We start from the raw sequence: 26,992 nt of genomic DNA, 5'->3' as shown, positions 1-26,992 counted from the left end.
TACAGGTAAGAGGAAAATATTTGTTTTTGATTTTGGGATAAACTGTTGCTTTAAATGACCTGAAACTATCCTAAAACACAAGTTGATTGCAACCACTCCTACTGAGCATAATGACCAAATGTTGGTCATGGCCCATCAGCCACCAGGTATAGGAAAAATGGCTTTCTCGTTCACAATTAAGGGTCAGCAGATTAGGCAGAAAACAACTTGCCTTAGTGTTGCCTGTTTATATGGATATTTCAGTTTTTGTTTTATTTATGTATTTGCTGGGAACCAGAAAAATTACTTTTTAAAGCTAAACGTGTGTGTCACCCATCTCCGTGCATTTCTTACAGTTTTTACAGGGTCTGTACGGGTGCTTGAAATCCTTGAAAATGCTTGAATTTTAACATTGTGTTTTCAAGGGGTGGAAAAGTGCTTGAATTTTGGGTGAAGTGCTTGAAAGAATTTAAAACTGTAACTGTTTGACTGAATAGTGTGCTTATTAAATGGAGCAACAGCCAGGTTAGATAGCAAGCAAAGTCTGCTTACAGACAGATGACACATTTTGAAGCATAAAACTTATGTGTTCTCCTCTACTTTTTTATCCTTCTGTTACTTCAAACACAATTTTGGTTGTTTATAGCATAATACCATCTCTTTTGATGTGATAATGAAGTCAAATAATCATTTTGAGTGTATATTTATTAGTGTTAATGTGTCATTTACTACAGCTGTAGGGTGCTGGAAAAGCTTGAAGATGGATCTTGAAAGTGCTTGAATTTGACTTCTGAAAAGGTGTCTGAACCCTGTTTTAAACACATCACGTTAGCACACGTTTGCTCAAGATAGTGAATGCGAAACATGAAATCCCATGAATGAAGTGAATAAATCATAGCTCATCACACAGAAGTCACAGAACTCCAGCTCAGCTGCTCAGTCCTTTTACTTTAGACAGTCCTTTCAGTCGACACAACATGTCCGCTATGTCTTACAGACACTGGCTGCCTCTCTACCTTACAGGACCTCAAGGACTATTATTACATGCACGATTTGTTTGTGATCCTCCCGCTTATTCTGGCACACACGAGACATTCATACACACATGTTAATGTAATTGGGTCAGTACCTTTCTCAGCCCCAGCCTTCACCCTGCTACCATCTGGCAAGCGACACACAAATATCCGCTGCTGTCCCACCAGACTACAGAGCAGCGTCTTTCCTCAGGCTGTAAGACTCCTCAGCTCCACCTCATCCTCCACATGCCACCATACATACATGACATACAACATTACCATACCTTTACCTTTTGAACTACCCTCGTACCCACTATACCCAAAGTTTTGTATTTGTAGTTTAATATATATATGTATGTATGTATGTATGTATGTATGGTTAGTTAGTTCTGCTTTATTGTATCTTTTTTCAAATGTAATTATTTGAACATCCGATTATCAGTTATTATTAGTTATTAATTCTGTACATGGCATGGAAGGGACTACACCTGCATTTCATTGTACACTACTGCATTGTTTTGTATAGCTTAATGACAATACAACCTGAAACTTGAAAAAGAGGCAGCTCCCGGCACATGTTTTTGGATGTGTCTTAAACAACTGACTATGACTCTTTAAATCCTCATCCAGCACTGGAATTATCACAGGTGATGAAAGCCCTATTGGGACTGCTCTGAATTCACAACCAGGGTAGATCACACCCACCGAATTGTTTCTGGACAGTTAGGGAGAACAATGATCTGTGGAGATGTTAATAGTCTACAAATACACATGGTTTGTTTCTAAGTTGATTTTGATATGTATCAGACTTGCTTTCTCTAAATTTGAGAGTTTTTGATAAATAAAACAAGACATTAAAGAAAGAAATCACATTAAATTCAAAAGGATTTAATATGTCTCCACCTGTGTTATATTCCTGACAATGTACAGAGGGGTCTGAAACGGCTTTTAGGCTTTCGCTTAGGGGGAAAGCAGTTTCAGAAAATTTCATTTTGCCTGTTAAATGTATAAGGTCAGTAGTTTTTTGGTAGTTGACAAAGTGGGTATGGTACTAGATTGGTAGGATAATGTAGAGGATGTGAGTGTAGTTACCTAAGCCTATATATTTCACTGGCCTTATAGCTGATAGGTGGGTATACTGTAAATGCCCAGAAAAAAAAAATTAAATGTAGTTAAAATTAAAAATACGTGTGTGTGTGTCTGTGTGTGAGGACAAAGATGTTTTAATGGGGTAAAGGTGCGATTAGGTACCTAGACTCAATATTTCTAAAATTTTGTCTACAGTATTTCTCACAACACCGCTCTTGTTGTCTGATAAGACACAATAATCATCTGCTTGTGACACTTCTGGTTAAGATGTAATTGGTGTTTTCGCACTCATTTAACACCGAGAGTAGAAACACCAGCCATAGTTAGGTTCTTAGAGGAATCAAATCGCTAATTAATTACTTAATGCCTTGTTAGACTTGAAAATGGAAAAAAAAAAGTCTGTTTTTCTAAACCAAACTCAAACGGGGTTGTTTATTTATTTACTTTTATTTCATATTTTATATTTAATAATCTGTGCTGACTGCAGTTGCAGTCCGTCTGATGAATTTCGGTATTTTCACCTTTCCCCTCTTAGTTCACATGTGTACCACTGAAACCTGTCCGGCGGAAGTTGTGCTCACGGCCTTAGCACAAAAGAAATGGCGAGCGGTATCGGCAGTGAGTAATATTTTCCAACTCTTTATCGATTTAATCGTAATTTTATAGCAAAAACTAACATAAAGCAAACTCCAAACCACGCGATTCATTTGAAACGTTTGGACCAAGTAGTGATAAAACGTTAACGTTACACCGTGAACGGTGTGTGTCTCGTGAATGTGTCCCCCGTAATCAACAATGCTAAGCTAACGCTAAATGTTAGTCTATTAAGTGTATGGCAATTTATTTTTGCTGCGCTACGGCTTATTCTCATTATTTTAGTTAGTTTTATTTTTGTATTTAACCTCCAGCACGTGTTACAGAAATGAGAAGAGCTATAATAAGTCCCAGAAGCATCCTCTAAACACGATACAAGCTAGCAAATTAATGACAACAATCCAATTTAGCTAACAGTAGCTAGCTAGCTAACTTTGATCAACAATATAAACATAACAGTGAGCTAACCAGCGGGGCTATCGTATTATTATTATTAGTTCATTCATCTCAGACTGTTTGGTGCATTTGGGTTGTATTGGGACAGTCTTTTTATGTAGCTACTGTATGTGTTACTTACTGCTCCGGAAAAACAACAAAACAATACAGATAACGGTTCTTATGCTGAGACTCATCCTGTTAATTAACCTGGAAACTGAAATGAAGACGCATTTGTTTATCAGCTCTTACAGAAGATTCTTTACGCATTACATTGTCCTTTTTATTCGTGATATAGGTTTTATGGACATTTGTGTGAATATGCTATGTGTTAAAGCTATTTAATGACAGATGGAAACTGAACAAAGCGGTTTAATACAGTGACCGCTCAGTGTTTTAGCAAAATGGACCAGATGTATTTGTTCTGGGATTTATGTTTGCCGGTTTGTGGACTTTACTGAGTCTTTGTTTGTGCCCTAAAATAAAGCATTTCATTTACCACTGGCTGCAAAGAATCCCTCGATATCTGATTATCGACTGTATGTTTGTGCTTTTATCCCCACAGAACACAAGATACTGAATGTAGGGCCAACAGAGCCATGGTCAGTCAGGGAGAAACTGTGCCTGGCCTCCTCTGTCATGAGGAGTGGTGACCAAAACTGGTAAGAAGTCAACTTACTCAATTGTTTTTGTTATTCACAAAGGGAGCAGCCACAGATAATCAGAAAACAGGACAAAATAAATAAGTGTATTAAAAAGAAAAAAAGTGGGCTCCAAAATTCTGTACATCATATTCATCACACACACACTGTAACTAAGTGTGTGTTATGTACATCAGATTCATCACAAAACACGCTGTTTACAACATGGCGTTTTTTTCTCCACATATGCACATTCAGTTGTATTACGTTAAGGCGTCATTGAAGTTCTCTCAAGCATCCATACTGATACACATTCAATCACATTGTCTTTAATCAGTTAGTCTTGTGATCAGTCCATGATTTAGCCTCAATGGCAATTTCTGCTTATAGTATTAGTACATCCAAACATATAAGTATAGTCAGGAGGCAACATGGATAGAAGGGAGTTTTGTGTTAGCAACATTATTAGGGATAGAAAATCAGCCGAGTATGTAAGAGTCTACCATCTCGATGATATAAAAAGGGCAAAGTATAAATTTAAGTACATAATAGATGCTGTTTGCCCACACAGTTTATGCCAGTTATATTTGACTTCTCAAACATTCCTATCGTCTTTAGCAAAAAAGAGTGTTAAACCATGAATGCAGGTGGATTTATTTATTGTGAGAAACTCATGAGTAAATTAACACACATATATTATCTGGTTATTATCATCCTTTGTTACTACTTGTCTTGTTAGTCTCAACTCTCACCGCTAGAGGTCAGACTTGGGCAACTTATAGTGTCTGAATGGTGGCAGTTAGTACCTAACTTGGTGCTACATGACACATTATCAATAAACGATTTTTAATGTTTTTTTGTTGTAAAGAATGTGTTGGCTGAACAGTTTAAGAAAAAGAAAACACTGATAAGAATCCTTTCGATAGCTGTTGTTGCATAATACTGCTCAGTATTTTAGGTTTTCAATTAAATGTGCCGATGCTCAAATGATCATGAGGTTTTTTCACTTGTTTCATTTAATTTGTTTCCCTAATTTGAATGCATTTATTTAATCAGTTATTTTCAGATTTCTCTCTTCCATAAATGTCTTCATTCTGAGAAATTTCTCTCTTTCTTAGGGTGTCTGTAAGTAGAGCCATCAAGCCTTTCTCAGAGCCTGGCCGTCCACCTGACTGGTTCTCACAAAAGGTGAGAGAGCCACAGACCTACACAACATTTTCTTAATTTTTCATATGAGCAGATAAGTATGCTGAGCTCCACTTGGGCCGCGATTAACACTCGCCACATTTTCTCTCTGTTTCTCAGCACTGTGCCTCACAATACTCTGAGCTGCTGGAGGCCACAGAAGCACCAAAGTCAGTATAATAACACATCGCTGACACACACCTATGTGCAGAATTACAATAACGTGTTTTCACGTTTGTTTTTTCCTGTGGGTAAAGTATTTTCTGAGTTGACTTCAAGTGTTTGTGTCCCCCAGGCGGAAGCGTGGTGAGAAGGGTGAGGTAGTGGAAACCATTGAGGATGTCATTGTCCGTAGGCTAACCACAGAGAGGATAGAGGAACTGAAAAAACTACTGCGAGATTCACAGGAGCAATACAGGTACACACACACACTTAAAAGAAGATCATTTAAAAGATGATTCAGCACTATGAGACATGACCTTTAACCCTCACGTGTTCTAACAGGAAGTTAAAGAAGGAGGTGGATCTGATACAGACGGGTCACATGGACTCCCAGCTGAAGGAGCTCTGGGCAGAGATCACACTGTAAGACTCCGATCAGTTCCTCTGTTTGATAAGGAGACCTTAACCAGAAAAATCTGACATTGAGGGTAGTAAGAGAGAATGATTTTGGACACAGTCTCTTGCTCAACGACATGCAAACAGTTGTCATTACAAAGCATGGGAGAGGGGGTCACACATATGGTTCTGCAGCTTTTTAGCCATCGTACTACTTCATTTTGCCATTATACCATCCCATATACCATCTTCCCAAATTTAAACAGTTTGATTTTCCCACACCTAGAAAGAAGAAGCAGGACGAGGAGGAAGCAGAACAGAAGAGAAAAGCCACAGAAGCAGCGTACCAAGGTAGGTTCAGTCTGCTCACTGTGGAGGCCTGTTGAAATATGTCAATCTGAATATTTTGGATTATTGTTGGAACTTACTCCATGATGCACGTTGCCATTGTGTCATGGTCTGGCATGCTGTGAGAAAGATTTTGGAGGTGTACCAATTATGATTAACTTCACTAGATTTCTGTCAACATGTTCTTTTGCCAAATACAAACATTTTTCAAGGTGCGAGAGCTTTACAAATAAAATATCTGCCGTTTACAAAAATAAACATTTAACAAACAGTACAGCAATATATATTCATTAAAGTGGGGTTGTATGAAATACTTACCCATAGTCAGTGTATTACATGCAGTGTTTCCTCTAGAATTTTTTTTCAGGCTCCGTGGTTCACACCGAAAATACCCCTAACAGACACAACTCCCGGGATGACTTATTGGCATGGTGGACTTCAGTCCAATAGCAGAGGGCAACAGCAGTTTCATTATTTGCATTCAAATTTTTGTTCACTCTGTAAATTAAAAACTTGAAACAAAGTGAACACAGCAAGTAAGGATGCCTGAACAAACTGTATCTGTTTACAAAATACTAGTACATCATGAGCAAAGTGTGCAGAATTCACTGCTGTGCTTAACTTTCTCGGCTTTGAGAAATCTCTCAGCACGGTATACAAATGCTGAATAGGTCATCCTGTCAGGCACAGATATCCAACAGAATGGACGAATGCTTGTATAAGTGCAGTTGAATTTGGATAAGGTCATTCTGTCAGGTACGAATATTTGTCTGAATGAACCACTACCTGTAGAAATGTATCTGAATATGGTGTAGGTCATTCTGTCAGGTACGAATATTTGTCTGAATGGAGTGTGCAGGTCATATATATATTATATATATATATATATATATATATATATATATATATATATATATATATATATATATATATATATATAATATTCCAAGAAGATGGTATCATGTATAGAAATCCACATTCCAGTGAAGACTTTTCCAGTCTAAATGCAACATATCTGAAATTAATGGAATACTTTGCTCTGTCATCTTCTTGATATGTTGGGTTTTTTGTAAGACAAGGGATTGTTTCTCTCATGTGCTTGGGCAGACATGACTGTGCTTTCACATGATGCCTTGCTCATGGTTTCTGTGCTGAGGTTTGTTTCCTTGAGCAGAGTTCACTTAAAAACAAACACATTGATGCATTCTCTCTCTCTCACCTCCTCTGACCTCTCTCCATCACAGCTCGTCAGGCGGTGAAAAACACACCTAAGCGTCTGCCCAGTGTAACAGTACGTTCTCCTCTGGGTGCCAGCCCCCCCACCATGGACTCTCAGGCAGACTCTTCGGCCCCCACGCCGCCCATGGATACAGGATGTGTTGCCTCCGATGACACCACCACCATCACCCACTCAGTTGTAAGAACATACTCACATAAAACAGTGTTTGCCGTAAATAATCATTAAGTAGTGATGACACGCTGATACTGAGAGAAAATGTGCTCAGTAAGGCTTTCTTTATCTAGCAAAGACATATTTATATCATCTTTTTTTTGGAAATTAATTTTACAGAACATAGTGTAATTAAGGCATAGCTTTAATAGATTTGGGGTTTTTCCACATATAATGTTAAGTCTGCTGGTCTAATCAAAGTCCTAGGTGTGTCTATTTTCAATAGTATCTTGAAATTTATTCCAAAAAAGTGCCTTTCTGCATCTCCAACTTGTTTCATCATGAGTCAGTGGAAAAAGATAACCTCACATTATGGTGTTTTTGGCAATCCCAGCCCCTTCTGGAAGGAAAGAGTTTTGAGATATTGCAGCTCACTGTGCCAACCACTCTCACTGAGTCTTTGCTGACTCTGCCAGGCCCAGGGGGTCGGAGTGTTTCTACCAGCGACGGATGCTCCAGGCCCAGGGCCCAAAGATGGAGGCCTGGCCGCTTTAGTCGATGACTCAGCACAAAAGAGGCTCCTAACGCAGAAGGCCACGCCACCGCCCTCGCCTCTCCTGTCAGAACTGCTGAAAAAAGGCAACCTCATCTCGGCCAGCCCCCGCCTGGTAAGAGCCAGCTCAGTTTGGATCATAACACCCAAAACTACAAGGATACCAGAAGGTCAAAACTGTATAAAATCATGAAGCAGCTAGCAAGACTCTGTTGGAAATGCCTCAAATATGCTGAATTTAATTCTCCCTGTGATATACACTATAAACACCACTTATTGGAACGCCACTGTAAACACACTACATACTGTATGAATACCTTTGAAGGGCCAGTACACAGTACAAAAGGTAATCATTATATTTAAATTATTTGAAGTGTCTGGTTGAGCTAAATGAGGATGTAGATGTAACTCACAGTCTTATGAATATTCCCACATGATAATATCAACATTCTCAGAGCATATTTATCATATCATCACACACATTCATCGCTTTGGTGACTTTTTTGAAAGCAGAAATGATTCACAGGCAGCAACATTCTTATTTACTGTCAGTCAATATCGTATTTTTCTCCCCAGTGGGTCTAAAAGTCAGTGGTTCTGGATTAAAAGCTCACTTTTGTGTCATTCTTGTGTTCACTGATGCCAGGTCGGGGAGGGAGACTCTGCTGGAAGCCTCACAAACGGAGTGCAGACAGCCACCGCAGCCACCGCCTTACCGCCTGGTCATGATGTCATCACAGGTATGATCTTTCATAACATGTTTGTGCATGCACATGAATACTCACACTCGTGTTTCTTACTGCGTTACCCTTACCTGACTCTGCCATTTTAGCTAAGTGCACAGGTGGCTTTCACTACTGCATGAGTTTGTGGTTCTGTGGTTTTTGAAAAATACAATAGAAAGATGAAGATCAAATATCTTGGCCTGCAATGTTCATGGTGTACAGAAGATAATTATTCTGTGTTCAGACCTAATAATTTCTGACAACTTTGCAGGTTTTAATTATGTTCTTATTTACTCCTCTGTGTGTGTGTGTGTGTGTGTGTGTGTTTGCTTGCAGAGGGTGATGCAGAAGCTGCAGTGAAGGCAGAGCTCGGTGAGGAGACCGGGTTAGTAGAGGAGGACCTTGTAGCTGTGTCTTATATGGGGGACGAACTGGACCTGGAGACAGTTGGAGAAATCATTGCCATCATAGAGGAGAAGGTACATACTGTGTTTATTTGAAAAAACATCAGTTTGTCTGAGTCACCGTGAAAGACGCAGGCATGATCAGGATGGACGGTTGCCTTTTTCATTTCTGTTAATTAGGGAGTATGTTAGACGAAAGTGTGAATCTGTTCAGTGATGAAAGTGTTAGTGGACAGACATCAACAGATAATATTTACTTTACCAATATGTAGAGGAGTAACACACTGCATGTATTATAACCGGTCAAAGCAGACAGCCATCCACTTTGAGCCTGGTCCTGGTCAATGTTTCTGCCTCTTAAAAGGAAGTTTTTCCTCGCCGCTGTCGTCAAGTGCTTTCTCATGGGGGAATTGTTGGGTTTCTGTAAATTAAATATAAATATAAATATATATAGGCCTGCTCTATTCCAAAAATGTCCCTAGAGAGCTTTGTTATGATTTGGTGCTATGTAAAATAAATGTGATTGGATTTACTTGCAGTAGTTAAACACAGTTAAACACCAGCCTTTTCATTTTTCCTCTTATACTGGACACCAAAGAGAAATTTGCTGCTGTTTTATTAATGATTACTCCCTATTTGGTGCCATTTGGGGTGTTTTTTCCAAGTTTACAAGCTGCAGAGACATATGAAATTTCCTCAGTATTTCAGGTGCTTTATCGTATACTTAATGTGTGCAAAAAATCAAATGTCACTGTTGTGACAAAGTGTGAGTGCGTAACAATACTTGAAGGTACAGCATTTTGTAATAAATGTTCTCTAAATCATATTTGCTGCTTGATTATTCAGTGTTTTTGGTCCTGCCCTTCTCTGTCCCAGGTGGATGACTCTGTGGAGGCCTTGGACGCAGCAGCAGTGGAAGCAGCTCTCTCTCTGTGTGAAGAAGCTGTCTCAGAAGGACACACCCTCCCCGGCCCCTGGGAGACGCAGGAGCTGAAGGCTTCAGACCCAGCGCCCACAGTCCAAGACCCCGACCCCACACAGGAGCCACAGGATGCGGCCGCGATATCAGCCCTGATTCCTGCCAGTATAGAGCCCCAGAATCAACCGGAAACTAAAAGAGAACAACAGCTGAAGGGAAACTGTGAAGGACCTGAGGTGACGGGGAGTGACGTCACCTCGTCTGTCACCTCTGACGACGGTGCAACAGGAAGTGAAGTCACGGAGGAGGGGGCAGCAGGGAAGGAGGCCAGTGAAGCGACGGTCAAAAGTGAAGGAGAGGAATGGAGCCAGCCGGAGCCCAACCCGCCCTGCCTGGGTGGGTGCTGTAACTATATAGATTTACACACACAGTTATTATGCTTCAATATATTTTTGTAATCCCCTTCTCATTTGTGTCCCCCAGATTCCGAGGACAGCTCTGTTTCAGGGAAAGAGTCCAAGGTAACACACTTAAGCACACGCACACACATGTGTGACCTTTGTGTTACTCAGGGATTTCACTCTACATCCTGTGTGTTCTTGAATCCAGGAGGTGAAGGAGGAGGAGGCGGGGAGTGAGGGCGACCCAGACGAAGGGATGGAGCTGAAGGAGGAGTGTGGGGAGGGCGAGGGTCCCTATCTGTCGGAGGTGGAGCGGGCGGCAAGCGAGAGCGAAGATGGTTACGGCCCGCCCTCCCAACGCTACACAGCGGATTCTCTGGCCAGCAGCCCGGCCTCGTCGTCCCAGCTGTAGGTGTCCACGTGTGTTCATGATGACTGTGTCATAAAAACCCTTTTCATCTGCTGGGTAATATGGAATACTAAATTGTGAATCCAGGGTCATGTCCTAAGGTAACCCCTGCCTGAACCGCAACAAGCTATTTTAGGTTAAATGCTGCTCTAAAAGTAGATAAAGCTTAGCTGACATCATGAGCATTCATGTTGTGACCTTTGACTCAGATTCACACGTTTCTCCGAGCTCAGCAGTCTTTGCCTGCTGACATAAAGAATTCTAACAGTGTGTCATTTTGTTTTTTGCTTCTGATTTTTCTTCTACTTCTTGTTTCCACTTCACAACCCTTTCTTGGTTCCCACTCTGTCCCCACTTCCTCTACCTCTCGTCATTAGATCCACATGTGGCGAGGACCAGGAGGCGGTGCAGGCCCAGAAGATCTGGAAGAAAGCCATAATGCTCGTGTGGAGAGCCGCAGCCAACCACAGGTGGAACTTCAACCTCAGCACCAAATCCATGTCTCTGTTTGACAAAATACTTAAAAAATAATTTCCTTTTTTAGCAAAACACAACCATCCTGATTGCAATGAGCTGTCACGTGTCATCAAATGAAACAAAACTTCTTTAGGGTAATCAGTATTGACGGAATATATGTCCATTCATTTATTTTTTTCCACCTTTATTTCATAATTCAGCTGGTTATGTTTTTTGTAAATGTTATTCTCCAACAGGATGTTACTAAATCAGTCTATTTTGTTTTAGTTTCATGAGGGTGTTTATATATTTTTGCCTAAAAAAGGTCAACATTGACTGAAAAGTCCCACAATTTATACGTTTTTATGCAACTGAAGAATGTGAAGTCTTCCTAAAGTGAATAAAGCTCCCACATTCCCAGAACCATGAAAGGCATGACCTGGGTAGTGTCAGTGGTCACTTCAGCCTGCAAACAGAAAAGTAACGTGTCACTTTTACTAAAATCACAGCTTATATTCGATAGCGGCCAAAGATTTGTTAAAAAAGCACAAAAATAAACGTGACACTGGAATTTGCCTACGTCTACATTCTACTAGTTGTTTATTCAGCATTCTGTTGCTTTTTTTTGCCTTTTGGCGAACTTAAACTGCTTAGGGTTCACAGCAAAATAGAATTAGCTCGAAAGATTTTTCCCCCAGTTGCAAAAAATACATTTTTTTGCAGACTTAGTTTAGACTTGTAAAATATGGTCTGATGTGGAACAAAAGCACTATAGAAAAAGCCTCTCGCCCGACAGTTAAAGGGCAACTGGTGTTTTGTTTTACAGTGTCATGGTTTGATGTTTCTCTCAGGTACGCCAGTGTCTTCCTGCAGCCTGTGTCAGATGACATCGCGCCTGGTTACCACAGCATCGTACACAGGTAAGAACACACAGATGCTTTTGTTGTCAAATTACATCTCACATGCACGAACATATGAATAGAATTTGACAGGAGTGTATTAAGCGCATTCATGTGCCACTAAAATGAATAATATTGTCATTTTTTATATGTGCTAAATAAAGCAAATCAGATCCAATGAACTCTCCTTTGCCGCAAATAATAACGAACTTTATTTAAACAGTGTAATATCAGTAATAGTAAATAATGTTGATTGTTTGCGGTAAACACACAGTTTAATAAACACATACTCCCTGTTGCTCCCTCCTTCCTGCTCCAGACCCATGGACCTGTCAGCCATCAAAAAGAATATTGAGTCCGGCGTGATCCGCACTACAGCCGAGTTCCAGCGCGACATCATGCTGATGTTTCAGAATGCCGTCATGTACAACTCGTCGGACCACGACGTGTACCACATGGCGCTGGAGATGCAACGTGATGTCCTGGAGCACGTCCAGCAGTTCCTGGCCACCCAGCTCATCATGCAGACCTCAGAGAGCGCCATCTCCGCTAAGAGCCTCCGCGGCAGGGAGGGAAACCGAAAACCAGGAGAGCCGGCCGAGAAGGTGGGTTGGACGTTTTGTTTGGGTTCAAACTGGAATTCCTTTAAAAATGTCGAACAAGTCTGATTTTGTTGAAGCACACTATAAACCTCCAAAACCAAAAGTGTCTCCGTTTCTTTGAAACTCAACTGTGAAATGTGTTGAGTGTCAAAATATCAACAGCGAGCCAGGAAGACATTTATGGATATGGAGGAGCTACTGTATGAAGAATCAAGGTGTCGTAAGCACCCACTGTCCACTCACTCGGGTGTTTTTGCTTATTTTTGAGAATAAACTTCTTCTCTGGTGTGCTTATTAAACATTTTTTATGGAAATTTTGAACTTGAGAAAACGTAAGCAGTCTAAATGTTCCTCTATTTCCTGTTGAAATGTTTTTCATCGCAGTAGCTGACAGGAAGTAATCAGGGACCCAAAACTCTTTTCCCTAGCAACAGAATAGTAATAAAACTGTCCATAAGTGATATTTGCAAAATCACTACATACAGTAGTTCCAACCGATTTTAACCAGAGAAGAGGTCTGATCAGAATAACTGAAAGCACCAGTGTGGGTGTGCAAAGCATTAATTAATGTGATTATTTACAGGTGGTGAAAGGTCTCCGATATGGACCGACTTTTGTAACCATTCCAGTTAACACTTTCCATCTCTTTAGATAGTTATGAAGATGCAAAAAAGAAATCGCATCAACCTTTGAACTTGTTTTATATATCGTCCTACTTCTGTGCGTTTACACCATGTAACACGTGTAAAGATAAATGAATATACAGCCAAGGAAAACATCTTCCAGTAACAGTTTGATTTGATTTGGGGTTTTTTTCGGACATGTAAAAAGGAAACAAAGCAAATATTGCACAAAAACAGAACGCCATAAGAACAAAGCAATAATAAGTACAAACAATGAAAAACACAAAGCAGAAGAAATGTCTAAATACGAAAAAGAGTGAGAAGGAATAAAAACGTATTCAATCCCAGCCCTTCCCCACATACTCAAATTAAATTTCTACATTTTTCATCATTTACAGAAAAAAAGAAAGATAAAGCAAAGCATCACATCACATCAAAGCCCCTCTTCAAATGTTGCTTTTATACAGAGTTTTAAACTCGAAACAGTTCTCTTATTACTTAGCAGAATGTTACTGTTTGTTGGACGGGTCAGTTATTGATTGTGGAAAGTCATCCTGCACAGTCCCTGTTCATAGGGAACCGTGGTTGCCATAGTTGTGGAATAGAGTCACAGATTTAATTATTTGACCGTAGGGTCAGTGTGGTTCTCATACCCGTCGTGTCTCAGTAGCTACACCTGCCTAATGCTCTGCATGTCTTGCTTGATCCTGATGACTGACATCACGGTGTAGCAACAGCACCATCATATTACAGAGTCGGGGCATTTGGGTTGACATGGCCGTGTTCAGATTTCTTGCTGTGTCCCTTACAGATCAATCCTCTCAAAGTATTAATCACCACTGATAAAGTCTGTGTGTTTCTACCTTCCATCAACACGGGACAGTTTGCTAATGTGACTAAAACGACCTTGAACTGTCTGAGATTATAGTAGTAACAGTTTCACCCTCCGCTCTGCAAAATTATTCAATCAAATTTAACATTCACTCAACATGATATAACACTGAGCAACATACCTCAGGACGTCACGCCTGCTGACTCCAGGCTACATTTATGAATTTAAAAATCTCTGTTCAACTTTTTGGAACTAAACACTCAGTGTTTTCATTTTGTACAAGTTTATTTATTTATTCTGATGAACCCCTTGAGATGAACCCTCTTGTGTTTATGTTTTTATTTTTTATTTTATTTATAAGGACAACACACAACATTTCTGTAAATGTGCCACTGTTAGCCATCAGGCTTATTTTCAACTGTAGTCCTTTGGAAAGATGTTTTGAAACCTTTGTTTTCAGGGGAGTCACTTATGTATAACTGAATCGTGCCACGCTGATGTGTGGCCGACCGTCACTCAGAGTAATGTAAGTGTGACTCAGCTGAGCTGGTAGCCATGTTTCCATCAATATATATTATTTGTGGATTTTGAAGTATTGTATTTTGGAAATGGTAAAATTTGATAAAGGGTCCTCCATTGCAATTAAAGTTTTTTTTTACGCTCACTTGAGGTGTATTTTGCTCTTGTTGATGTGCTAAATGGGAAATGGAAAAGCCCTTGCACACAGTGTGGAAAACACAAGGCATTTGAGACATGGGTTCAACTCGTGCAGTTGTCCGTCTCCTCGCGGCTCGCTACGTTGTGCTTCAGTGGAACAATTCCTGGTGTTGACTTCCCTGCTTCTTCGTGTCCTGCATGTTGGCTGCACCTCTTCTTACTAGCTTCTGTCTGCACCTGCCTGTCACTGACTCAGCTGTCTGTCTGCCTGTCTGCTGTCGTCTGCAACAAATGTTCTTATGTACTGTTGTATGTGTGTATGTGTGTGAGTGTGTGTGTCTAACAGGATTTCTGTTGGTCATGGCATTTTTGAAGTATCATGGAATTTAGAAATGTCTGTTAGGGACAGGGAATATCTGGGAATTTAGTATTTTCTTAGAAAATTAAGAAGTATGGATGGAATTTGCTAATAGTTTATAGGATGTACAAAATTCTCCACAGATTTATTAACTATTTTAATCTTTTGTTGGGCTGCTTCTCCACAGCAAGCTGGAGTTGAAATTAGATACTCACGCCTTTTTTAGAACTTCATTTAGCTGAACAACATAAAAAAAAAAATTGTTAATGGAGGTGCTCCAACTGAATGAAAGTCATTATATTTTTCATATAGGGGCCATGATGGGAACTGTAGTATGGTGTTTGTGAGCTGCCTTAAAGGGACAGTTCACCCACAAATCAAAAATGCCTATTTTTGCCTTTACCCGTAGGGCTGTTTATCAGTCCAGGTTGTTGTGGTGTGAGTTGCAGAGTGTTGGAGATATCAGCTGTAGAGATGTCTGATTTCTCTCAGATATAATGGAAGTAGCTGGCACTCGGCTTGTAATCAGAGCCCCAAAAATACATTTCAGAAGCTCAACAGCAATGTCTCTTTCCAGAAATCATGACCCAGTTACTCAAGATAACCCTCAGACCTTGTTGTGAGCAGTTTCATGTATGAATCGTACTCTTTTTTTACGGAGCTACACCCTCCATCTGTATCACCATGCAGAAGGAAGTGTGCATCTCCTCACGGACAAGAGGCTGTTGTTGGTGACGGTGTGAGATGTAAACGTTAATGGCGTCCTCCTCAGCTGAGCTTGTAGTCTCAGTTAGCTCAGTGAGGTAGCAGGAGATGCACACTTGCTTCTGTGCAGTGATGCGGTTGGCTGGTATACTTTGGTGGATGATTTCTGGAAAGTTTTTCATGTGCATTTTTTTGTGCTTTGAGTAGAAGACGCGAAATAGCACAGATAAATAGCAGTACGGATGAGAGGAAAAATTTGTATTTTTGAACTGTCCCTTTAAAGTCGTGTTTGCGCGTGTGGTAGTGTGCTCGCCTGCTTGTCTCAGGTGTGTTTATTCTGTCTGTGTATTTGTCTGTATAGATCAATCTCACAGTTTACAACCCGCATATGAGAGTTCTGAGTGTGTGTCGGTGTTTTTGATGTTGTGTGAATACGTGTTTGTATGTGTATGTGCCGTGCAGCAGTCGAAGGACGCTCGTTCCTCGGCGTGCCTCCCTGTTTGACGCCGACTTGTATGAAACTTGCTTTCTCACGCACATGTGTGTGTGTTTTCTCTCTCTTTCTCACTCCGATGTTTGTCCTCCTACAGGACAGTGTCCCAATGGCCTCTCCTGCTTTCCTTCTCTCTCTCTTTGTAAGTATTCAGGTTCTCCCTCAGATCTCACCAGAACCAGGCCACGCTCCGCACATGCTTGTGTCAACGCAAACACACACACATACATGTAACACACTCCGCACACATCTCCCTGCACTCACCTCCTCTTTCTCTCGATTCAGGTTCATTTTAGTGGCATTAAAGGAAGCAAAATAGCTCAGTACTGTACTGTTGTGACCTTTGTTATTGGTGTTGATCAGTAATATTGTAAGTGCAAATATTCGGTAACAATTCAACAACTTCATCTTCAACTTTCAGGTAATTTTTCGGCCTGGATGACATTTTAACATTTTGGTTAATTCTGCCACTGTTTTCAAAACTAACAATGAATTGAAAATTAAACTTAAATATTTACAAAATCCAACTCATCATCTTTAAAATCTAAAATCATTGTGGCCTATTCTTTTCTTTGCCAAATCCTTATGATTAAGATTAGACCAATGGTCAGCCAAGCTGATACAAGGGCCAAAATTAGCTTACAGTATTATAGATGTATTGGTATCAGTGAATATGTTGGCCTTTAAGGAGCAAGAAATTGCAGCTCCGTGATGCCAAACTAGGTTTGAGGTCATTTAATAAGTGTCACAATTACATCGTGTGACCCGCAGGAAGCTGTTGAAGGTCCCGCTCAGTCTATATCTTGATGACAAAACTGCATTAAAGATTGAAAATTGTTTGCTAATAAAGTGTTATGTGTGTCAAAAGAAATTATAATTGTTACAAACAACAGTATTGGATTTTTTAACTGCCAAATATCTACAGAGTGTTGGGTTCAAAAATCCATTATACACCACAAAAAGTGAAATATCTAAAAACGGTTACGTTTTGAACAATGAAATTATTTAAATTGCATATATTTAACATGGTTCCTAAGACAATTCCCTAAGATATCAAAATGGAAGTATTTTTTTTCATTTTAATATTAAATAGATTACCACCATGTCAAAACTCTTGATAGGAATGTGACTTTTCAAAATGACAAAAAAACCCCAACAAACCCCCCTCCCACAAACATTTAGCATACAGAAGAAACAGTTGAGAGAAATCCACCCCTATATAGAATTTAAGATAATATGATTTAAAGTCTTTGTAACACTAATTACTAAATAATCAGGACTGTGTGGGTGTGGTTCGATCAGATTTGACCGGCAGATGTTGCCTGGCAACAAAAGCAACAACCGCACCACTGCCAGCTTTAAATGTTGCTAAACCCTGATTGGTGTGGAAAAGTTTGTGACGTTACTTTTTTCAAACTGTCACCTCAAACCAGTGAGAAGAGCTCAGACAGAAATATACACAAATCCTTCATGTGAATAACCAAAACTTCTGTTACTTGGTAGAACCCCATCGCTGATTTCATCATTAGACTTTGGAACGTTTCTCAAGCGTTCCTTTGTTTTTAGTGAGTTATTTGGTCCATCAGGTTTTTACGACAACCATGACGGCGAGGTGAAAGACGACCTTTAAGGTACTCACACTTTAGTATTAAATACTCAGTAGTACTGAAGCAAAAAGAACCACACCCTCAGTACCCACAATCAACTGTTTAGATGTGTGTATGGAAAAAAAAATATAGGGCTTCTTTGTCTCCCATTCTTCCTCTCTCTGACAGTTACACACACACACACACACACACACACACACACACACTGTCAATGTCACCCTCATAAACTTTAAGTTCTGTTTTGACACAATATCCTCACCTCACACACACACACACACACACACACACACACACACACACAGAGGATCAGGTAACCTTTCATCACCCAAGCTTCCGTCGACCTTCGATTAATGACCCCATACCGGTTTCCTTTGTTTTTCTGTTTATGTGCGATTGTCCGTGTCTCTGCATGTTTCTAATTTCTTTTCTCCTTCTTTTCTTTTGAAATCTTCCTTTCTGTTGACCATCTTTTTTTTCTGTTCTTCATTTGGGGAGGAAGCCTTCCGAGGTGGACTGTGCTGTGTTTTTTGTGCGGAGCTGAATCGCGTGAGGAGGCCCCCCTCAGGGCCTCCCTTCACTCACTCCAACTGACCTTTGACCTTTACTTCCTTATGTGATATTTTTTCTGTCTCTCTCCCTCTTTCCTTTTCCCTGCCTTTTCCTGACTGTCTCTCTGCCACAGGACGGAGGCACCAGGGGTCGCCGCAGTGCGATGGAGGCGGACCTCAAAATGAAGAAATAGAAATGAGATTTCATGAGACACAGAGAGTCATTTAGAGAAGGTGGAGCTGAATACTTACTGGTCACTTTGGTTGTTTTGTGAAGAGGACTGTGCAGTCTCTTGTGTGCCTGGTGTATGTGTGCGTGTAAGTGTATATCCACACTTATTAATCTGTACTTTGGCGTAGAAACTTGGCAGAGAATTAAGTATGTTAGTGTGTCTGAGAGAGCTGCACAGAGCCTCTTCTCCAGTTTATAAGACTGGTACGTATGCAGCGCCGTGAGCTTTCACTCCACTTTCCCCAAGCATCATTTCACCAGCAAAGGTAGTAGTACATCTTTTCCCTCTGCTGAGATGGAATAGTGAAGAAGAGTGAGAGAGAGCAAGAACATTTTCACCAGCAAAAGTTTGTTTGGGATCAAATGATGAAGAGCAGGATGAGCTCTACTCGCCAGATTTGATCATGTTGAATCAAGGATGCATTAATACTAGTTGATTGATCTCGGCCATGTAGGCTGTAAAGAGACTAAACCGCAACATACAAATCGAAATGTGCAGTTCCACAAATTCAAAACTATTACCAGTGCTGCATGTTGGGTTGACACCACACGGAAACTAGATAACAATTTCACTGTTAAAATGTTAGAATGAAATCCACTTCAGATTTACTACACATTTTTACAACTGGAATTTTTGCCTTTTTCATCAATGAAACAATGACGTCTTTTTAAATTCATGAAATGTGGATCTGCTCGTTTCAATCCATTTGTTTTAGTCCATTAACCACAAATTACACATATTTTACATTAATGCTGAACCTTTTCCAAAGCATTTTGTCTTCCTTCATGCAGCGCCAGCTTCCGTTAAAGCTGCAGTATGTAATGATCGACAGTTAACAGTCGGTGGCCTTTTTTTACACCCATTGTGGGTGGTATGGAGTCCTGTGCAGGTCTACTTTTAAAGACCCACATATGACCCGAGCCTTTCAAACAAGATGAACACAACTCAACCCAAGACAGCAAATTCAGTAAAGATCATGTGCTGTTCAAATAACTCGGCAGATGTGTAAAGCGATTGTTTTGAGACGTTTGAAATGTGACACTAAAATTATATTTTTTAAAACAGAGGTAATTCAGTAAACACAATTTAAATCAATATTTCTCGCTTATTGTAATCGTATCGAGCAGCACATCTCAACAGTCAACACGCCCGTTAAAAGAGCCGACACACAAAGTCAGCAGTCAGGGGAATACAACTCTAAAACATTCAGTTATTTTCATTTTACTTTTTTATATTTATCATCCAACACCTGTGAATAGACCTACATGTTAGCGCAAAAAACAAAATAAGACAAAAAAGGCTAGTGCCTGCTAAATTCCCCTTTTTTGTGAGTCACCATGCAGGACTCTGGTGTGGTACTGCAGAAGCCAGTTTTTGCATTCAAGTACACCCATACATCTAAAAATTGACAGCTTCTTTCGAAGCTATGGTGGAAGTGGTGAATGCATGATGTTTTTTTTCTTTTTTTTTTTTACATGTAAAAGATTGTAGTTTAAAATCTCAGATGTTGGAGTGTCCTTAAAAGTAACCACCATAATCATGTAACAATAATATAACGTTGACAACAGACATTAAAGTCAAGAAATTCTAAGTCAACAACTGTTTTTCGCACTGAAGTGAGATGAAAGGAAACCCAAAGCTGCTTCTGAAGGTCAGCTGATATATTCTTTGAGAAATAGTTGGCTGTAATGTCACATACAGGCGTGTCAGTGGGTTAATGGGCTGAAACATCAGATGTTGTTGTTGCTGAAATAGTATTGATGCATCCCCACTCGTCAGTTAGGATGTAGCCAGACTGTGCTATGTAGATAGCATAAAAACATGTTTGTGTAATGTGTGTTAGATGGGAGTACAAAAGCAAGTTTTGTACCTGTGAGATGGATCATGTAGAGTTTTGTGTTTGGGTAGCTGATACATGTATGTGTTCTGTTGTACATTTGTTAAATAAAAAAGACTATTTGATCTAAACCTAAATCATATTAGACTTGTGTGGAATTTGGTTTAGCTTAATTATTTCACGTGGTGGAGGTATGTCTTGAGCAACATGGACTCCAGCATCAGTTTTAGTAGAAATCTGCTGCATTCAGTGTCTTATGTAATCTGGCACTGTAAAACTTAGATAAATCTTTTTTTCTAAATTGTAAACAACTTGAGACTAAAGAAGTTGTGGAAATCAAAGTATCAGGAATCTGTAGTGTGCAGCTGATGTCATGAATATGTATGGTTTTTGTGTTGGGAAAACAGCGGTTTTACAATATACATAGTGTAGCACCTACAGCAGTGGTTCCCCAACACCTTTTCTTTCATTGGGTCCATTTACAACCCTGACTAAGGATCATATTTTATGGATACTTCAGATTATATTCAGTACATAACAATCATATTACAACTGATAACCTGTAAAATTAACCCAAACGCTGAATGCAATAACTTCAGGAAGTTTGTGTAAATGTGCAATTTTGATTATTTTAAGCAAAAAGACAGTGACTTTTCTTGGTAATTTTAGTAACTTTTTAATTCTCTGTTATGCATATTAATTTACATTATTATATATATATTTTATTATAAACAGCCATACAAAATTTTTTATTTTATTTTTTTTACAAATTCTGTTTTCTTCTGCCTGACACTTTACTTTTGTTGTATTAGCTCCTTGGTTCTCCGTTTCAACTCAGCTCTTTTCCAACACTCTGGAGTTAACTTTCCCCAGGAGGCTGAGTAGTGTGATAACCCTATAGTGGGAGCACACCCACCACCCTGGTCTGCCACTCCACAGGCACAGTACTTGACCTCCATGGGACACTGAACAGGCGTGTCAGCCAAGACAGCGCCACAGAGCCCTCAGCATCTCAGGGCGATCTCCACACCTGGTGCCTTGCCACTGAGGAGCTTTATGACTACCTCAGCGACCTCTGCCAGGGCTATGGATGAAGGTTCCCCTAAGTCTTCAGACTCTGCCTCCTCCACAGGACAGCAGGGTTCAGGAGTTCACCAAAGTGTTCCCTCCAGCACTTTACAATAGCTCCATTCCAGGTCAGCAGTCCCTTTTCCTATATGGGTTGTGGGCCCACAGGGTGGCGGCTCCTTGTAGTGTCTTTGGGCTTGAGCCTGACCGGACATGACTTTTGAACTGTTTTTCTCAACATGCAATACTATAGTCCTTTTAAACATGCTATACTATTACTTGAATTAGACATTTAGAACAATGACTTTCCGTGACTGTGATATGCCATACTAAGACTTCAAAATTTGATATGAAGACTTTATGGACCATTTTTTTTTTTTTTCTTTTTTTTTTCATCTTTTGAAACATGCTATTCTATGACATTTTTGACACTGGAAAAGATGACTTTAAATAATTTTTTTTTTAAAAAATTCCTGACATGCTTCAGTATGGCATTTTTACTATGTCTTATCAACACTTGAAAGACTGACGTTTTGGGCCATTTTTTTGAACATGCTACACCATAATCTTCTTCAAAATGCTATGAAAAGAGGACTTTTTCAACCACTTCTTTCAACATGCAATAATATGGTGTTTTTGGCTATACTACACTATGAAATGTTGACTTTTTGGACTGTTATTTTTTTGTTTTGTTTTGTTAAACATATGATTTTCAAAATCTTATATGATGACTTATTGCGACATTTGTAATGATGACTTTTTCAACATAGTATAGAATGGTGATTTTGGACATACTATACTATGAGTGTTAAACACTTGAAATATTGAATTTTTGGACAATTTTTTGGACAGGCTTAACTATACTAACTTAACAATTTTTTGGACATTGGGAACACTGACGTGTGCTAGTATGATCTTAATCATGCTAAACTATGACTTTTGTCAAATTTCGAATGGTAACTTAGACGACCATTTCTCGACATTCTATAGTGTGCCATTTTTCAACATACCGTGCTATGGCTTTTTTCAACATTTGAAATGTTACGTTTTTGGACTTTTGGTGGACATACTATATCATGATTTGCTGAAAAAAGTCATAGAACAGCATGTTGAGGCAGTTTCTATTATAGCCTGTTGGAAAAAAATGTCCAAAAAAACCGCCTTGGACTAAAAAGTCAATATTTTGAGCGTTTTAGGCGAAACTTTAGTTTGGCAAAAAAAGTCATACTATAGCCCAGGGAAAAATGGTCAAAAAAGCGATCTCTCCAAATACTGAAAAAAGTCATAGAACAGCATGTTGAGGCTGTTTATAGTATAGCCTGTTGAAAAAATGGACTAAAAAGTCAATATTTTGAGCGTTTTAGGCAGAAGTTTAGTTTGGCAAAAAAAAGTCATACTATAGCCCAGGGAAAAATGGTCAAAAAAGAGATCTCTCCAAATACTGAAAACAGTCATAGAACAGCATGTTGAGGCTGTTTATAGTATAGCCTGTTGAAAAAATGGACTAAAAAGTCAATATTTTGAGCGTTTTAGGCGAAACTTTAGTTTGGCGAAAAAAGCCACACTATAGCCCAGGAAAAATTGTATAAAAAGCATGTTGAGGGTATTTATAGTATAGCCTGTTGAAAAAATGGTAGAAAAAGTCAATATTTTGACCGATTTAGGACAAGGTTTAGTTTGGCAAAAAAAAGCCATGCTACAGCCCAGGGAAAAATGGTCAAAAAAGTGACCTCCCCAAATACTGATAAAAGTCATAGAACAACATGTTCAGGCACTAAATGTTATAGTTTATTGAAAAAAACATTCCAAAAAGTCAATATTTTGAGCATTTTAGGTGAAACTTTAGTTTGGCAAAAAAAAAAAGCCATACTATATCCCAGGGAAAAATGGTCAAAAAAGCGATCTTTCGAAACGCTGAAAAAAGTCATAGAACAGTATGTTGAGGCTGTTTATAGTATAGCCTCTTAAAAAAACAGTCTCATTAAGTCAATATTTTGACCAATTTAGGACAAAGTTTAGTTTGGCAAGAAAAGCCATATTATAGCCCAGGGCAAAATGGTGAAAAAAGTGATCTCTCCAAATACTGAAAAGAGTCATAGAACAACATGTTGAGGCCTTTCATTGTACAGCCTGTTGAAAAGCAGTCTAAAAAGTTAATATTTTGAGCGTTTTAGGCCAAAGTTTAGTATGGCCAAAAAAGCCAAACCATAGCTCAGGGAAAAATGGTGAAAAAAGTAACAGAACAGCATTTTGAGGTTGTTTATAGTATTGCTACGTCCCTGGGCCATGAGCTCTTATCTACCTCTGGCTGTGTGTGGATGTATGTATGTGTGTGTGTGTCTAACTATCAATTTGAGTTAGAGCCTTTCCCAGAGGATGTGGCCTTCCCGGTGGCTGGTGATTGGTGCACCTGGACGGTGCGGGCTCCGCCAATCCAGGAGGGACAGCGGTTATAAAAGTCTGGTGTGCTCTGCTGATGGCGGCAGACACCACCCGTACCTCCTCATTGCTAAGTTGTTTCTTGTGAATTGTGTAAATTGTAAGAGAACTCTATTCCTGTGCGCGTCCCAGATTTGGGCCAGGGTAAGGCTAAAATACAGATATCGTACTGCACTCATCATAGGTTTTGTCACTGTTTAGTTTCACTAGGTTCAGGGGTTCTGGTCATTTGTCTTTCTAATTATTCACATAGTAGAGTAGTTAGCTAGGTTTTGTTTTAAAGGTATTTGAGTTAGTTGCCACTGTAATCTTTAGCTTTAGATAATCAGCTCCAGTTTTGCTTTAAGGAGTCCTCTTTTTGTTATATTTATCTCATTGTTGTGACAGCACCTGGCAGCCCTTATCTGTTTTGCACTTAGTATCCACATGTCCTTTTTTTTAAATAAATACACCTTAATTCATAATCCCCTCCAACGATTGTGTGTGTGTTACTTCCCTTTTCCCCATTTCGAGCTGGATTTGTAACAAATAAAGCCTGTTGAAAAAAAATGGTCTAAGAGTCAATATTTTGAGCAATTTAGACCAAAGTTTAGTATGGAGAAAACGCCATGAATAAAGCCCAGGGAAAAATGGTCAAAAAAGTGATCTCTCCAAATACTGAAAAAAGTCACAGAACAGCATGTTGAGGCTGTTTAAAATATAGCCTGATCGAAAAAGTCAAGATTTTGAGCATTTTAGGCCAAAGTTTAGTTTGGAAAAAAAGGCCATACTATAGCCCAGGGAAAAATGGTGAAAAAAGTGACCTCCCCAAATACTGATAAAAGTCATAGAACAGCATGTTCAGACACTAAATGTTATAGTTTATTGAAAAAACATTCCAAAAAAACAAAACAAAACAAAAAAGCCATACTATAACCCAGGGAAAAATGGTGAAAAACGTGATCCTTTGAAATGCTGAAAAACTAATAGAACAGCATGTTGATGCTATTTATAGTATAGCCTGTTGAAAAAATGTTCTGAATAGTCAATATTTTGAACGTTTTAGGCCAAAATGTAGTATGGAAAAATAGCCATACTATAGCCCATGAAAAAAATGATCAAAAAAGTGATCTCCCCAAATACTTCCAAAAGTCATAGAACAGCATGTTCAGGGACTAAATGGTATAGTTTATTGAAAAAACATTCCAAAAAGTCAATATTTTGAGCCTTTTAGGCAAAACTTAACAAAAAAAAAAGCCATACTATAGCCCAGGGAAAAATGGTCAAAAAAGCGATCTCCCCAAATACTGAAAAAAAGTCATAGAACAGCATGTTGAGGCTGTTTATAGTATAGCCTGTTGAAGAAATGATCTAAAAAGTCAAGATTTTGAGCGTTTTAGGCTCATGATAACTAGGTCATTGTGCTGTTCCTCCTTATGACTATTAACACATTTTCTGAAAAAACAGTGTTATATCTTACTATGATCAGGATCTGCCTTTTACAAGGTTTAATACATGAATAATACCCTCCCTGTACAACAGCAATTGAGGAACCATCTCAGTGACTTACCCGATTTCAGCAAGTCTGCATTGCTTGTCCATGAGGTGCGAAACTTTGGAAGCAAAATGGCAGCAGCAACAAGTTCAGGGTCAGAAAGCATGTCTCCAAATCGCCGCTGTATTCCTTCTTGAAGGGCAGTGATCAGTGGCTGTTGAACCTAGATGAGGTCTTCAGGCGTCAAGCTTCACATTTTGGAGGGTTTAGTTGGCACTAGCCATCCCATGTGGACATCCTTCTCTGCCTGCAATATGTTCAGTGCCTTGGAGATTGGGCCCATGGTTGCAACAAAATATTCAGTCAAGAAAGCAAGTTCTGCAGGGCTGCACCTGTAAGACATGGATGAAACACCAGAATGTAGATATTTTGATCAATAAAAGATCAAAATAGTTGAAAAAATCTAAGTATATTAGAATATTCCCAAGTTGATATTGCAGAAATTATGATTTGGCATTTTTGATATCAGAAAGTAGTCTATATTGAACATTTCAACATGTAGTCCTATAAAGCATAAATCTGAAAACAACATTAATGTCACCAATCATGTTTTTACAAGAGTATGTGTTTGGCTGTGCAATATACTTATACTTATGAAATGCTACTATCTCAAATTAAGATCTAGTTCTAGAAACATGAAACAATGGTTGATAAGATCATAATTTTCCAAATTTTTAGGCAAACTGCAGTTTGGCATAATAGTTACTATAACAGCAGGGAAACTAGGGGTAGATGGTAAGTCAATCTCTCCAATATTACTCAAAAAAGTACATGAACAGTATCTGCTCCCAGCCACACTTACATGGGGATTTTAAGTGCAGTGTTGAAAACTGCTCTGATGGCTCCTTCTCCACTCTCTCTAATTATTCGCAGTAAACCGTTCAACAGAAAGAAAGAAAGAATTCCACCGAGTGTCAACTGGTCGAAAAAGTTGCAGCTTGCATTCCCTCTCAATGACCTCTGCAAAAAGTCTGTAGAGGAGCGAGAGGTCCTATTCCAAAGTGATGAGCACTTAGCAAATGCTGCACGACTTATTTTCTTGTAGATGTCGTTGGAGTTGGCATTTTGGGCATCAACTGTTGAGGGATCAAGTTAAGGAGATGACAAGCACAAAAACTAATAGATGCTTTGGAAGCTGATATTCGGAAACACTCGTCTAAAAAGTCTTCTTCATTCATTTAGGCGAAAGCTTCCACTTCAACAGCCTCTGTCTCCACTTCAGGATCTTCTTCTGGAGCTTCTTCTTCCTTCTCACTATCATTCACATCTTCACACCCCCCATCAGCAGCACTTTCTTCATCACACCCATAAACCCTAAAAGCCTTGATGAAATTGGAGGCATTGTCAGTTGTAGTTCTGACAATTTTTCCCGAATATTGTATTCCATGTGGATGTCATTCAGGGCTTCAGCTAGTACATCAATAGGTATGTGATCCTTTCATTCTTCGACATGCC

The 26,992-nt window shown here is 39.3% G+C and overlaps 1 protein-coding gene across 2 annotated transcripts; it reads left to right on the top strand.

Annotated features, from left to right (window-relative positions):
• Positions 1 to 2,640: 2,640 nt before the first annotated feature.
• brd8b (bromodomain containing 8b) lies at positions 2,641 to 20,633 on the top strand. 2 transcript variants are annotated; one of them, XM_042493018.1, is made up of 18 exons: positions 2,641 to 2,702; positions 3,679 to 3,775; positions 4,873 to 4,942; positions 5,060 to 5,109; positions 5,235 to 5,357; positions 5,444 to 5,524; positions 5,784 to 5,848; positions 7,090 to 7,262; positions 7,712 to 7,903; positions 8,435 to 8,528; positions 8,850 to 8,992; positions 9,794 to 10,232; positions 10,320 to 10,357; positions 10,446 to 10,645; positions 11,024 to 11,116; positions 11,954 to 12,022; positions 12,321 to 12,606; positions 18,561 to 20,633. In XM_042493018.1, exons 1-18 carry the CDS (start codon positions 2,684 to 2,686, stop codon positions 18,618 to 18,620), a joined length of 2,292 nt encoding a protein of 763 aa, XP_042348952.1. In that variant the 5' UTR covers positions 2,641 to 2,683; the 3' UTR covers positions 18,621 to 20,633. The 2 variants fall into 2 exon arrangements, with proteins under 2 accessions (XP_042348952.1, XP_042348951.1); XM_042493017.1 differs by lacking the exon at positions 18,561 to 20,633 and having other exon boundaries at positions 12,321 to 14,722.
• Positions 20,634 to 26,992: the final 6,359 nt, after the last annotated feature.

Source organism: Plectropomus leopardus, chromosome 9 (assembly GCF_008729295.1).
Source record: "Plectropomus leopardus isolate mb chromosome 9, YSFRI_Pleo_2.0, whole genome shotgun sequence".
Lineage (NCBI taxonomy): Eukaryota > Metazoa > Chordata > Actinopteri > Perciformes > Serranidae > Plectropomus > Plectropomus leopardus.
The sequence above is the reverse complement of the archived record's forward strand: the minus strand, read 5'-3'. Positions and strand labels throughout refer to the sequence as shown.

What these genes read in the sequence shown, in the direction of transcription:
- brd8b (XM_042493017.1), top strand. An exon ending in GAGGCCACAGAAGCACCAAA is followed by an intron (nt 5,110 to 5,234) that starts GTCAGTATAATA and finishes TGTGTCCCCCAG; the next exon opens with GCGGAAGCGTGGTGAGAAGG. An exon ending in TCTCGGCCAGCCCCCGCCTG is followed by an intron (nt 7,904 to 8,434) that starts GTAAGAGCCAGC and finishes CACTGATGCCAG; the next exon opens with GTCGGGGAGGGAGACTCTGC.